The sequence below is a fragment of the Callionymus lyra genome, chromosome 4, assembly GCF_982586985.1.
Source record: "Callionymus lyra chromosome 4, fCalLyr1.hap1.1, whole genome shotgun sequence".
Lineage (NCBI taxonomy): Eukaryota > Metazoa > Chordata > Actinopteri > Syngnathiformes > Callionymidae > Callionymus > Callionymus lyra.
The window spans coordinates 5,262,142-5,278,336 of NC_141821.1; the positions used below are offsets into that span (position 1 = coordinate 5,262,142).

A 16,195-nucleotide genomic window follows, 5' to 3' on the forward strand; every position below is an offset into this window, starting at 1 on the left:
TAATCATATGTATCTATTATATACTTTTTACATGCTGTACACAATATTTAAACACCCAAAATACAGTAGTGAAAACATGTATTTGTCGTTTTTGTTTAATCTTCCAATGATACTTTTATTTATTGTCTCACTTTGACCATTTTGTCTCGAGCTAAAGTTGGTGGTTTGAGTCGATGAAGAAGATAATGACGCAGTAGTTGATACAAAGAGCAACACGGATTCACGGTAACAACAGCTTTAATTTCCCACGTGACTTGTCGAGTAAACAGTGGCTGAAGTAACAGATGTACCAACACGACGGTACAAATGAAACAATCGTTCATCCACCTAATGTTGTTGTCATTGTGGGTCAGAGAGTCGACTGTTGTGTTGTGACGATACAACGTTCAAGTGCACGATGAGGGTTTGTGCTAAAAAAATGCTCATCTTGTATCGTCGAATACATTCTTTAGAAACTCAGTTCAGCGACTTTAGTTTTTTACGTTTATAACACAAAATGAAGTATCATGAAATAATGTGATAATATTGTAAAATAACAGGATTATACCTTGACTTTATGTGATTATATCATGAAATATTGTAATTATATTATCGTTACATCATGAAATATTGTAAGTAAGTAAGTAAGTAAGTAATATTTATTTATATAGCGCTTTTCGAGACCAGGGTCACAAAGCGCTTAGACAATCAAAACAATACAACAACAAAAAAAAGTACATACTTTAAAGATCAAGATAATACTGAGAACAACACAGGAGTGATTATATTATTATTATATCATGAAATTACATGATTATATCATTAGAAAAAGTTATTTTATCATAAAATAACTTGATAATATCAAACAATGATGTGATTATATCATGAAATATTGTGATTATATTATTATTATATCATGAAATGACAAAATTATATCATTAGAAAAAGTTATTATATCATAAAATAACCTGATAATATAACATTATCTGATTATATCACAAAATGACGTGATTATATGATTAAATATTGAGATTATATTATTAAATAAGGAGATAATGTCATAAAATAACCTGATAATATCATAAAATGATGTGAATATATCATGAATATCATATCATATAAGCAAATAATGTATTAATATAACTAAATAAAATGATAATATCATTAAACAATGTAATTATATAATGAAATAATGTGATCAGTATCACAAAATAATATCATATGTTTACCTTAATGGAGTAATAATGTGAAATAAAAAAGTAATTTGATATCTACAGCATGAAAATCAGGGCAGATGTTCATGTTGTAATTGATCAGAGAAAAAACAGAAACATTACATGGACGCTTCAGTAAAAACACCTCGTCAGACCCTCTGTTGCAGAAAAACAACATTTCCACCATTAGTTTGTGATTATATAATAATATCCTGATGAAAAACAACATTTGCAAGGTTTGCAGCAACTTCACCTTCCTCCAGTAAAGGGGGGACGAGTAAAGGGGTGAGGTCTTTACTAAGTGTTTTACTTTTTTTTCTTCTTTTTTTTTATGTCTATTATTATATAATAACAATAATAATAATGATAGACATATATAAAATAATAATAATAAACATAAAATAATTACAGAACCTTGTTTTAATAGTGAACAGGAGACGATAATAACTATTATTAATAATAACAATATTATTATTACTATTTTATTATATTTATTTATTGGTTTATACGTGCTTCACTTGCCAAATACTTCATTTAAACATATATTGTATTTAATACACTGTTTATCTAATCTTATGTAATATAAAATATCACATTGTGTTATCGTGCTTCACTATTATCCTCAATTAAAATGTTTATTTGTCAAAGTTCAAAGGTACTTTGGTTTTCATCATTTTTACTTTAAAGTCTCAATCAAAATCTTAACTTCAAATCACTTTAATCTCAGAATATTGTCTTTTCTGAATTATCGCAGAATCTCAGATTCATCAAATTAAAGTCACATTGATCTTGAAATTCAGCTTCTAATGTGACTTTTAATGACTTTAATCTCTGAGTTCTCACGTCAAAGTTAGAACTAAAACGTTACTTAAAATTAATATCTACTTTATATATATTCATGAATTTGCAGATCAATTTCTCAGTTTGATCTCAGAATTCTGCGTCAAACACACAAAAATTGTGAATTTTGACTTTAATCAATTAAAAGAATCAAAGCCTCCCTTTAACGTCACTTTAATCTCACACTTTGGAAGTAAAAGTCGGAATTCTCACGTAAAACACAAAACAAATACTTTTTATGCAAATGTAATTGTTTAGTGAGTTCATCGATCAATTATTGTTTAATCCAAAAAAGAATCAATCATATTAAAAAATTGGTGAATTTAAGAAAAAGTTTTGAAGGAATTAAATACGTATTTATTTTGGATATACTTTAACAGGTTCTCAACTTTTTCATGGCAATACTTGATACTAATATGTTCAACTGGATACTGATACTCAGGAAAACCTTCAATACTGTTTGTGATACCACAAAGATAAAAAAGGTAAAAGAAACATGTGTTGTGGAAAATGCAAAATAACCTCTTTTAAAACAGTTAACACAACAACATGTTAAATATTTATAATAATTGTGCAAAAAAAAAACTATAAACAAGTTTCAGGTCTGAGGTAGTACACAAAATAAATCAATACTTTTTACTTTTAAGAAAAGGTTTCATATCTAGATGCAACATTTTAGTCAATAATTTTAGCAAACCTCGTTTAAAAACACTTTATCTCCAATAAAACGTTTTTATTTAGACACAAAATTCCCTATGGAGTTGCTGAAAATTATGGAAAATATTCTAAATATACATTTAACATCTGAAGTATCATATAAAGGGCCAAGTTCTGGTGACTTTCACGGACTAAAAAAAACCCTCAGACTCTGGTGTTGGCCGTGACATCATCCATGACTGACTGAAGAGTCTGACAAAGAAGCGCTCGGACCCTCAACTATCCTCTTACACTTGAGGAGACGAGCCGAGGCTGAACAGGACGAGCAGGAAAAGATGGATCCTGGAGGCGTTTGTCAAGTTTTTGTGCGGGAATCTGAGAGCGTGGAAGTCGCCGAGTAAACATCTCGTGGCTCATTGTCGCGCTTAATCTGCAGGTCAACGACACCATCACCATGCCAACCCCCGGCTATCGCCATGGTAACCGGTTTTATTGAGTTGACAGACTAAAGAGCCCCCCCACCCCTCCCGTAGGTATAGTGTGTGTGTTTGTAAATGTGTGTCTTTAACAACCCTGTGTCGCCACCTGTCTTTTGTTGAGCCGCTGCCCTTTAGAAAAAAAAGAGCTGATATGGATTTTCCCTCGTAAAGTCGGACTGACGGGCAATAAAATCCCAAATCGTCTCGAACGAAATGTGGACGTCGAGGATTCGCCGCAAGGATTTGAACCGAATGACGAGATGAAGAAGACAAATGTTGATTATTGTGAGTCGCTTCATGAACTGTTGTGTGTCTGTGCGCACGTGAAAGCTACATGTCCCGGGAGAGGAGTTTCACAAATGTGGCCCAGCAACACAATCATTCCGGGCCGAGACATCGAGGCGCCTTCAGAAAACAGATGCATTAATGGACCATCATGGGGTCGAAGCCCTTTTGACCACAGAACGATAACGACGCTCACATGACTCTCTTCTTCCCGACATTTGTTTGTATCGTTGAAAATAAATGCGAGTGTTAATAACGATGTTGATAATCTTAATAAACGTCAACATAAAACAGTTTATGGTGAATTTAAAAAATAGAACGAAGAAACCTGAGATGCATCGTGACAAGATACTTATCGATTGAATGTTAAATGGCTGGAAATGTGAAGTGACCGTCATGAGTAAGTAAGTAAGTAAGTAAGTAATTTTTATTTGTATAGCGCTTTTCCAGACCAGGGTCACAAAGTGCTTTAACAATCAAAACAATATTCAATAAAGTATATACTTTAAAGATCAAGATAAAACTGATAACACAACAGGAGTTCCAGAGAATCAAGGAAAAGCCTGAACAAATAAAAACGTCTTAAGATGTTTCTTGAAAGAGTCAGTAGATCATCAAGCGAGGAGACTAGTAATGTCGTGATGAAGCTTCGTAAAACTGCGTCATATATTTCAGAGGTCAGTAGGTGGCGCCCCCTTAGTTTTAAAAATAAGAGTATTAAGAAGAATTCCTTTAAAACAATACATCATAGAGCAGAGAGTGACATCTAGTGGACTCTAAAAACAAGGCTTCATGAAGCTTCATCAGGGGCTTTTATTTTGTATGGTTGTTTCCTTTGTTGTCTCCCTTGACAGTCGGCGAGGACAGTGCTCTGCAAAAACCACAGCTGCCGACCTTGAGCAATCTAACCACCGGGTATAAAGCCGGGAATCCTCTCAGACTCTGCATCAGCTCGTTGCCCTTGATAGCCCGTGGATCTCGCGCCTTGCAGCCACCCTCGCCGCCCCCTGAACTCTTTCTCTTGTATGTCACTATCTGCTAGACATATGTTGTATTACACTGTGTTTTTGTATTAAATTGTGTTTTGTCACATCAGCTGTTGTCATTTTATTCTCCTCCGCGTCTGGGTAACCTTTTAAAGTAACTCTTGAGAAACACTTCAGGAAGCATCTATTTAATGAAAGCATAGACAAAAGACAAACTAATGTAAGTAAGTAAGTAAGTAAGTAATATTTATTTATATAGAGCTTTTCCAGACCAGGGTCACAAAGCGCTTAAACAAACAAAACAATACTCAAAAAAGTATATACACTTTAAAGATCAAGATAATACTGAGAACAACACAGGAGTTCCAGTACAATGTACTTCATGTTTATGTTAACACGCATCAGATGTTCTTACTTATGGTATTACTTTACTTATTTCATTGAAATATTGACGATGGAAAATGATCTTAAGCCCCGCCCACTGAAAACACTTTGTTTTTCGGGAGATTAAATCTGCTGTGTTTGGTCAAACATCGAGGTTTGTCATGTGATCTCATAAATACAGGAAGTCTCCAACTACCAGGGACGTATTTGTAGAGACAAGTCCAGGCTAAATTTATATTTGAATTGCTGAAGACGATACCGAGACGGTAATGAGATAAGAGGTATGAGACCACCTGGACAGTTTGGAAGTCTATGGGTGTACAAAGAAGGATTACAAAAAAAAATCTGATTCCATCAACATTTGGATTGAGTAGTGATGCTAAATGAAGCCGTATTCATTTTAAAAAGACCACTGAAGTGGCACTGAAATTAAAAAAAGACATTGAAGACATTGTATCATGATACCGCTCAGCTGTTTCATGAGGCTTCATCGATACATCACTCAGATTGAGGAATCGATTGAAAACGGAAAACCATTTTACATAAAAAACCTAAGTTTACAGGTTTTAACCAATGCATAATAATAACAATAATCATAATAAAAATACAATAATTACTACTACTACTAATCATAATATGAAATAAGGATTCCAAAAAACCTTTCGGCTCCTTGGACTAAAAATAAAAAGTCATAGAACAATATTTTCTCTCCAGCATAGACGGTAATTGGAATTATGTTTCCTGGAGAGGCTCAGCTCGGGATATAGGTCAGCATCCTACATGCTGCACACTTAATGGATCGCCCTTGCATTATGAATAAAATATTGTACTTTACGTTTTTCCCTTCTGATCCTCCACTTTATACCCAATGATTTCCCTGGAAACATGTCTTACTGAAGTGATTGATGTTGGTGATGAAGGTGAGAGTGTCCGGAGACATCAGTGGTTACACAGACCTATTTCTAGTCAAGGAACATCTTAAGACACCTTTATTCGTGCAGGTTTTTCCTTGATTCTCTGAGACTCCGGTGTTATCCTGACCTTTTAAGCATATCTTTTATCGGGTATTGTTTTAATTGTTTAAGCGCTTTGTGACCCTGGTCTAGAAAAGCTCTCTACAACTATAACTTCCTTACTTACTATTTAATAAAGCTTTGAAGTGAATGTGAAAATGTTTTCTCAACCCCGGATTCCCCCGACGTCCTCCTTCTGCCGAGCGTCTGCCAACGTGACGAAATAAACGGCAGCCTCTCTAATCACGACCCAGACAACCCAGAACTGTCATCGACCAGATCCCTGATCAAAGAAGTTGTCGCTACTGGGAGCTTCCCAGTGCGCGGGAAACGAGGCTGACCGCCTCACGTGGCGCCGAGGAGTTGCTCAGAGGCACTGCAGCAGCTGGGCTCCGACAAGACGGGACGGGGCTTCGGTGGAGTTTTGATAGAAAGCCGCGAGGGACCTACTTGAAAATGCTATTAAAGATTCATGGGTCCAGATGGGGAGGACGTGGTCTGTAAATGCATGTGTGTTTAACGCTGCTGTGGGGATGGTTGAAGCGTGTGAAGAGTCGGTATCACCTCCAGAATTCAGATTTAGCCCAGCAGACAGGCCTCGGGGTAGGATCCCCCGTTTGCATGAGCTTGTGTGCGAGAGAGGCAAAAATAGGTTGAGGGACGGCGCACTAAAAGTGTGTTTACCTAGCCGCTTCACGCTATCTACTCTCTTTCTTACTGTGCCGCAGCATTCCGGGTTAGTCCGGGTCAAGCTGCTGAAATTGCAGAGGGTATATGGAGGGCTGTGAGGCTGATGGGAACAAATAAAATAAGCGCAGTGTTTACAACAGCACGCCAAATAACACGCCGGCAGCACAAAGAGGCTGAATGTGTCACTTCATTCCGAACCTGATTGGATCACTGTTGCAAAGATTAGCCCGATTCAGCGCCGACACCGAGGCTACGTCTCTGTGGGCTCGGTGAGCAATTATGTGAGAAGATGGAGCTCAAATAAAAAGGTATCCAAGGTTGAATATAAATCAATCGCAATTCTTTCCTAATCATGGTATTGACAGACGTCGGTTCGGGGCTCAATCGGTACAAATCAAGCAACAAATCCAGGACCCTTCGGGGTTTGAGCTTTCCTTCGGCGCCACGTGAGGCGGTCAGCACTGGGACGCTCCCAGTAGCGACAACTTCTTTGATCAGGGATCTGGTCGATGACAGTTCTGGGTTGTCTGGGTCGTGATTAGAGAAGCTGCCGTTTATTTCGTCACGTTGGCCCAAATAAACGCTCGGCAGAAGGAGGACGTCGGGGGAATCTGGGCTTGAGAAAACATTTTCTTTTGAGCCACATTTATTTCAAAGCTTTATTAATGTTGTTTATAGTAACATAGTTTCCTTTGATCTATCTTTATATTTGCACTTTGTTCATCGATTTGCTCTTTGTTCTTGTTTTTGCTTTTATGTAACTTGCTGTCCCTTCTATTGATGATGGCGATGTCCATACCTGAATGAACCTTGACGCACAATCGTATACTTTGGTCCACAATACATACTCTTATTATTTACGAATTCGTTTTAAGCTTATTTTTGCTGGCTAGTTTTGTTGTTCAGGCAACTGTTCAATGATAATAAGGATTCTTGAAGAAAGCTATTAAAATTTCTAGCTAGCCAGATCTCAAAATTTCTTATGTAACCTTTACTATATTTGATGAATACTATTGTAAAAAAAAAGAGTTCATTTGCGATAAATAATACAAAACATTGTAATGATACATTCGAGCTTAAGTTGTTAACAAAGAGTTGAAAACACACCTTTATCTCAAACTATGGCAGTTATTTTTATTATTTCTCAAGGGTCGTTTGATGCTTGCTATTCAGTAAACAAATATAAGTTACTTGGGTACATAGAAATTATCCAATATTTTATATAACTTTTCATTATATCCACGACAACATATACTTGTACACATCTTTATCAATGATTTCTGTATTAAATGCTAAACTTATTTAGCAAATAGAAATAACAACCTTTTTTATTTTTAAACACATTTTAATTTATAATTTTATGAATTAGTTATTATTACTTACTTAATCATAAATAAATGTATATTAATAAAATATATACATTTAAAAAATATGGATATGTTACATTTTCTTACTATGTAAGAATAGCATGTGTAGTTTATAATTAATTTTGAATTCAACTCGTCTTTGTTTTAATTACTCGTCACACAAGACCATCATTTATATATTAAAAATATATATTTTTATTAGCATACCTTTGCTCATCTAAAGAAATGATAATTTTAATATATTTTGAACACGTTGAAATGTATCAAATTCAAACTGACTTATTAATGAGCGGCTCTTTCATGTCACGTTCAACACTCTTTCCTACCCACAATGCCTCACCCCCCTCTGTGATCTCTCACCTTCGTCGTCGAGAGAAGCATCCGCTTCACTTGAATAATTCACCTCTCATTTCTCTTCCTGTCATTTATCTCATTTCCTTCATTTCTTTTTTTCTCTCCTCCTCACATCATCTAAAATTATCCCAAACTATCACTCGCCTGTCACGCGTGATTACGCGTTCCAACGCTCCCGCCTCCCATAACTCACTCAGACGTCAGTATTTTTAGCTGAACCTTTTTTTCCTGGATGGCAGAAAAGATGAATCGAGCCGTGGATGTGTTTAACTTCTGTCTTGTCGTAGCGTCGTGACTTGAATACAGATCAAAGGAGACACAAACAAGTGAAGCGCTTCCTTAAATGCAAGTAAGTCAGTCATATTTGTAGAGCTTTTCCAGACAAGGGTCACGAAGCGCTTCAACAATCAAAACAATAGCCAATAGATTATATCCTTACAAGGTCAAGATAACACCGAGACGAACACAAAAGTCTCAGCGAATCAAGGAAAAGCCTGAACGAATGAAAGTATCTTAAGATGTTTCTTGAAGGAGTCAGTAGATCATGAAACACAGATGTTTCTTGAAGGAGTCAGTAGATCATGAAACACAGATGTTTCTTGAAGGAGTCAGTAGATCATGAAACACAGATGTTTCTTGAAGGAGTCAGTAGATCATCAAACACAGATGTTTCTTGAAGGAGTCAGTAGATCATCAAACACAGATGTTTCTTAAAGGAGTCAGTAGATCATCAAACACAGATGTTTCTTGAAGGAGTCAGTAGATCATGAAACACAGATGTTTGTTGAAGGAGTCAGTCGATCATCAAACACAGATGTTTCTTGAAGGAGTCAGTAGATCATCAAACACAGATGTTTCTTGAAGGAGTCAGTAGATCATCAAACACAGATGTTTGTTGAATGAGTCAGTCGATCATCAAACACAGATGTTTCTTGAAGGAGTCAGTAGATCATCAAACACAGATGTTTCTTGAAGGAGTCAGTAGATCATCAAACACAGATGTTTCTTGAAGGAGTCAGTAGATCATCAAACACAGATGTTTCTTGAAGGAGTCAGTAGATCATCAAACACAGATGTTTCTTGAAGGAGTCAGTAGATCATCAAACACAGATGTTTCTTGAAGGAGTCAGTAGATCATCAAACACACATGTTTCTTGAAGGAGTCAGTAGATCATCATACACAGATGTTTCTTGACGAAGTCAGTAGATCATCAAACACAGATGTTTCTTGAAGGAGTCAGTAGATCATCAAACACAGATGTTTCTTGAAGGAGTCAGTAGATCATCAAACACAGATGTTTCTTGAAGGAGTCAGTAGATCATCAAACACAGATGTTTCTTGAAGGAGTCAGTAGATCATCAAACACAGATGTTTCTTGAAGGAGTCAGTAGATCATCAAACACAGATGTTTCTTGAAGGAGTCAGTAGATCATCAAACACAGAGATGGTTCCAAAGCTTAGGAGCAACAGTCTGGAAGGATTTCTCTCCTCTGGTCCTGAAGTTCAGGAACCATCAGTAGATTCTGATCCACAGACCTCAGAGCCCGAGCTCGAATTCTGACCCGCCCAGTAGAAGAACTCACATAACTCCAATGTAGTCCCAAAGAGGTCTCAACAAAGGTGGACGATTATTAAGGCTTTTTTTTGCCCAATTTTTAAAAAGCATTTTCCATAAAATGACCTTCACTCCTTAATGTCAGCCAATAAAGAGAATCGTTTGAGTCACTCGTGAAACGCACAACAACACGTCCAGACCCACAAATGCATTCAGTGTAGTAGTAGGTTGTCATTGGTGTTTTCTCAAGGGTGACTGGCGTTCTGACACAAGGTTTCATAGAAATGTAAACACATGTTTAAAAGAGGTCATGAGTTCACATACAATCAAAATGAAAACTCGCCAGCTCAGCGATTGAGCCCACCTTAAAGGTTAAAGGTCAAGCTGATTCCATCACAGGATACAAAGCAACAGACCAGCTCAAATACCAGCTTCTCAGCACCTACATCCACATCCTGCCTCCAACACCAAATGCCGTGAAGGTCACGTCTGTCGGCAACACTCGACCGCTAGAGCTCATGTTAGGGGTGTGAGAGGATGTTACAGTCAAATATAGCAACGTTTTTCTCACCATGCTGTGATGATTTTCAACAGCACTGTGTTCATATTGAAGAAAAAAGGAATATTGTGTTATTTCCTTTGATCTATAGTCTTCATATTTGCTTTGTTATCCCTTGCACTTTGTTCTTTTATTTGAACTTCGTTCTTGTTTTTATGAAACTATCTGCTGTGGACTGGAAACCCAATATCCCAAAGGATATCTCCAGAGGGATTAATAAAGTCCATCTAATGTGATATTAAAAAACACAAACACATATTGTATTTGTATCAAATTTCTCTGTGTGTATGAAATAAATCTATCAGTAATTTTTACTACAGTTCACATGCAGATATTAACAGCCTTTTTGTGATGCAATTTAACTTCCGGCCAATAGATGGCACCAGTCAGTACGGCCTCATCAGCTAAAGGAACAATTAAATACCATGAGATCACGGTGATGACTGAGGACGAGAGGATACAGTGACTCCAGCAGCTTTTAAAGCTGATTTTTGGACATACTTTGGTTTTAAAACAAATGAAAGCAGTTATGACTTCGTCAAGAGTCATGTGGTCTGTAAATACTACAGTTCGAGTCAAGTACTCGACAATACTACAAATATATAGATATATCGCGATATTTTTTTTATGACGATATGGTAACGATATTCGACAAGACCGATTTTTTTTTCAATTTAAATCATATTTTATTGTTCACCATAGATCTTTTATGGTTTATAGTTTAATAAGGTTTATTTGAATTTCAATAATTTTGTTATTATTTACAAAAAACATGCAGATATTTACGGCTTTGATCATTTTGTGTTGCAATTAAACTTCCGGCTGCTAGGTGGAAGCAGTCATTACGTCCTTCACAGTTGAAAGAACAATAGAATCCCAACAATGACTGAGGACGAGAGGATACAGTCAACTCCAGCTGATTTAAAATCTGATGTTTGGACATATTTTGGTTTGAAAACAAATGAAAGCAGTAACGACTTCGTCAAGAGTCATGTGGTCTGTAAATACTACAACACCAGAGTCAAGTACTGGACAATACTACACATATATACTTGTTACTATACTATCACAACACCAGAGTCAAGTACTGGACAATACTACACATATATACTTGGTACTACACTATCACAACACCAGAGTCAAGTACTGGACAATACTACACATATATACTTGTTACTACACTATCACAACACCAGAGTCAAGTACTGGACAATACTACACATATATCCTTGTTACTATACTATCACTACACCAGAGTCAAGTACTGGACAATACTACACATATATACTTGTTACTATACTATCACAACACCAGAGTCAAGTACTGGACAATACTACACATATATACTTGTTACTACACTATCACAACACCAGAGTCAAGTATTGGACAATACTACACATATATACTTGTTACTAAACTATCACAACACCAGAGTCAAGTACTGGACAATACTACACATATATACTTGTTACTACACTATCACAACACCAGAGTCAAGTACTGGACAATACTACACATATATACTTGTTACTAAACTATCACAACACCAGAGTCAAGTACTGGACAATACTACACATACTATATCCTAGTTACTTCTGTATCACTATATATCGTATTGTTGCTCCTTTACCGTGATAGGTATCGTAAGTAAGTAAGAAAGTAAGTAAGTAAGTAATAGTTATTTCTAAAGATTCTTGCCTAACAGATCCATGACCTTCTTTTAACTAAAACAATCTAACGTCCATCACCTTCAAACTTTACTGATTCTTAGGGACTTAGTTTTGGACTTTTCCCCAAATTATTTTAGTAAGAAACAAGGTGGACATGAATGTTGGTTCTGACCCAAAACTATAGAACTAATAAATCAAGTTTAGAATCAAGTTTCTAAAAGAAACATACAAAAGAAGGTGCAGCTCTACAGAACACGATTAAAAATATATATTTTCTTCTTAAGTTTAAGAAGAAATTCAAAGTTATTCCGAACATATTTAGAATAACAGACGTCAACATTTCACTCTTACGGGTGTAGTTGTGTAGTTGTGTTATTGTCACGTGATTCGAATTGTTTTCCAGGAGTTTTTCAAGTTTTACTCACGACAAAACAGGGTCCGGCAGAAGTCTTCAAGCATTCCTCCAGCAGCTTCATCCGGAGTCTCTGCAGCTCCGGACTGTCCCACTCCTCCGGGTCGACCCCCCAGTACAGGTCCACCACCTGCAGTCACACACACAAGAACAAAATGAATTGTCACGTCATTCTTTGGAAAATACATTTGCATCTCTAGTGTCAAACTCAACCTGATCAAGTGGATCTATAAAGATGCTAAGATCAGACCATAAACAGAGATTATTAGTCGTTGACTTGTTTTGAACCCTTTTGGGGATTTTGATCATTTTTGTGATTGAGTTCGAGACTCTGGGGCAAGGATGGGCAATTATAATTCTTCAAGACCCACATTAAATTCTGTGAATGTTGTTAGGGGCCGTCAAGCAAAAAGAAAGACGAGAAAATCCCTCAAAAAAAGGACATTTGTCATTAGGCCATGACATTTATTAAGCTAAATAAGCTGCAATTGTATTCTTAATTATATGATTTTTTTTCAAAACATTTCTTCAACTAACTTAAAAAAAATGTTTTCAGGTTCTGCTCTAGGGTCACATTTGTTCAAACCTTTTTGAAGGAGCGTCGGCTATGGAAGCAGATCGCTGCCATCAGAACATTGAAGGGAAGATTTTTTGAACCATTGAATTGAGACATAACTTTATTAAAAGTTTGAGTTGTCTTTTTATTGAATAATTAAATTGAATTATTGAATCTACTGGTGGCACATAATTATATATTGTAATTAAAGAGCTTCGAATATAAAAGTATTACATTTAAAAGGCTTAGTCTTATGAAAACATTGAATATACAACACATATTTGTAAAATATTGGAATAAGGATATCTAATTATACGTGTAAAAAAAACTCTTCAATATAGATTCAATTCTTAAAAAACAAAAACCTTTCAATATAGAAATTTTGATATTCAATGATTCAATGCTTACAAAATACAAAATGTTCAATATTTAATTCAACCATTCAAATGAATTCACGTGAACGCGAACATCTACAATTTCTCTTTTAATGAGTTAAAGATTAAACCAGTTGAACTCAAAATGATCCACATTTTTTTTAGCCTTTAGCAATTAGCATTTTCAGAGTGTTCATCTTTCTATTTGCCTCACAGGAACTTATTTTTGGCATTTTACTAAATATTCATATACAGTTTATACGTATGTACATAAAACATTTTATATTGGAGGCCATTGGCCAACAAAGATCTACACAAGGGCCAAAAACCCCCCCCATAAATATTTCCACATTTATCAGAACATAATCTGTGATTGGTTTATTATCTGTCAATCATCTTCATCATCTTTGTTTTATTTCCTTTGATCTATGTTCTTAATACTTGCACTTTGTCATTTCTTGTGATTTGTTCTTTTATTTGCACTTTGTTCTTGTTCTTGTTTCTATGAAACTATCGTCTGCTGTAAACTGAAAACCCAATTTCCTGAAGGAGATCAATCAATCAATCAATCAATCAATCAATCAATCAATCAATCAATACTTTGTCATTTCTTGTGATTTGTTCTTTTATTTGCACTTTGTTCTTGTTCTTGTTTCTATGAAACTATCGTCTGCTGTAAACTGAAAACCTAATTTCCTGAAGGAGATCAATCAATCAATCAATCAATCAATCAATCAATCAATCAATCAATCAATCAATCAATCAATCAATCAATAAATCAATCATCTTCAAAAGTGAAGAGCTACTTTATAATATAAAACATTAAAATAAGGGTATTTTAATTTCTTTTAAAACTTAGAACACAGGTTTTTGACGTCCTTGTGAGCTCTTCAATGAGGAGTCAAAAGTGTTTATATACGTCCAGGTTTCATTTACAGAAGCTGTTTTTATCACGGTCCAAACCCACGAGCTCCACGAGCTCCACGAGCTCCACGAGCTCCACGAGCTCCACGAGCTCCACGAGCTCCACGAGCTCCACGAGCTCCACGAGCTCCACGAGCTCCACGAGCTCCACGAGCTCCAAGAGCTCCACGAGCTCCACGAGCTCCACGAGCTCCACGAGCTCCACGAGCTCCAAGAGCTCCACGAGCTCCAAGAGCTCCAAGAGCTCCACGAGCTCCACGAGCTCCACGAGCTCCACGAGCTCCACGAGCTCCACGAGCTCCACGAGCTCCACGAGCTCCACGAGCTCCACGAGCTCCACGAGCTCCAAGAGCTCCACGAGCTCCACGAGCTCCACGAGCTCCACGAGCTCCACGAGCTCCACGAGCTCCACGAGCTCCACGAGCTCCAAGAGCTCCACGAGCTCCAAGAGCTCCACGAGCTCCACGAGCTCCACGAGCTCCACGAGCTCCACGAGCTCCACGAGCTCCACGAGCTCCACGAGCTCCACGAGCTCCACGAGCTCCAAGAGCTCCACGAGCTCCACGAGCTCCAAGAGCTCCACGAGCTCCACGAGCTCCACGAGCTCCACGAGCTCCACGAGCTCCACGAGCTCCACGAGCTCCAAGAGCTCCACGAGCTCCACGAGCTCCACGAGCTCCACGAGCTCCAAGAGCTCCACGAGCTCCACGAGCTCCACGAGCTCCACGAGCTCCACGAGCTCCACGAGCTCCAAGAGCTCCACGAGCTCCACGAGCTCCACGAGCTCCACGAGCTCCACGAGCTCCAAGAGCTCCACGAGCTCCACGAGCTCCACGAGCTCCACGAGCTCCACGAGCTCCACGAGCTCCACGAGCGTGACCAGCGTGACCAGCGTGACCAGCGTCGGTCCACGGACGAGGATAAACTAATGTGCTGCCGTCGTTTTCATTTTGTTCCCTAATGCATGTTAATCATTTTTCATGTATTCATTCCTTTTTACACAAAGCTATTTAGTTAAGGGTGACGCACACGGAGGGAAATGTTCCGCACACTTCGCAGCAGCAAAATGCATTATCGAGTCATTATTCATGTTTCTACTCCTGAAATGTTTGCATGTGATGAAAAAAAACATTCTTCTGTATAAAACTACGTTTAATCGTCGTATTTTTCACTCAACTGGACCAAAAATTGGAATTAATTTGTTTAATTGATTCATGCATTTGTTCATGAACCAATAAAAGTACAGATTTGATTTTTTAATTACTGTCACGTGCAGTAATGTTGGAGCTGAGAGGTTTAAAAATATAAAACTGCATAAACTCACAGTTGCATCTTCTTTTAAATATTCATTTTTTACAAGGAATAAATAGAAATAGTGATGATTAGTCACAGATTAAAAGTTATTACCAGAGAAATAATGTAAATAAAGTGACACTAGTGATGGGCTTATGAGGTCTCATGAAACAGTGTCTTCATTTTAAAAAGGCCACTAGATGTCACTCTCTGCTTTAACATCTTTGGCTCTGATCCACCAAGTCAATGAAATTTGGCATCATTTTCAAAGTCAGACTGACATCTAGTGGCCTTTTAAAGGTAAGACACTGTTTCATGACACAGTGACTTCACTATGAAACTGTTTCATGACACAGTGGCTTCACTATGAAACTGCTTCATGACACAGTGACTTCACTATGAAACTGTTTCATGACACAGTGGCTTCACTATGAAACTGTTTCATAACACAGTGGCTTCACTATGAAACTGTTTCATGACACAGTGGCTTCACTATGAAACTGTTTCATGACACAGTGACTTCACTATGAAACTGTTTCATGACACCGTGACTTCACTATGGAACTGTTTCATGACACAGTGACTTCACTATGAAACTGTTTC

General features: G+C 37.2%; 1 protein-coding gene across 2 annotated transcripts in view; it reads right to left on the reverse strand.

The window, feature by feature from the left end:
• The window catches only part of nwd2 (NACHT and WD repeat domain containing 2), a 64,042-nt gene that overhangs the window by 22,795 nt on the left and 25,052 nt on the right, over positions 1-16,195 (reverse strand). For both annotated transcript variants that reach the window (XM_087788546.1, XM_087788547.1), the window contains exon 4: positions 12,459-12,575. In XM_087788546.1, the coding sequence (XP_087644672.1) occupies positions 12,459-12,575 (117 nt within the window). The remainder of the gene's footprint in view (positions 1-12,458; positions 12,576-16,195) is intronic.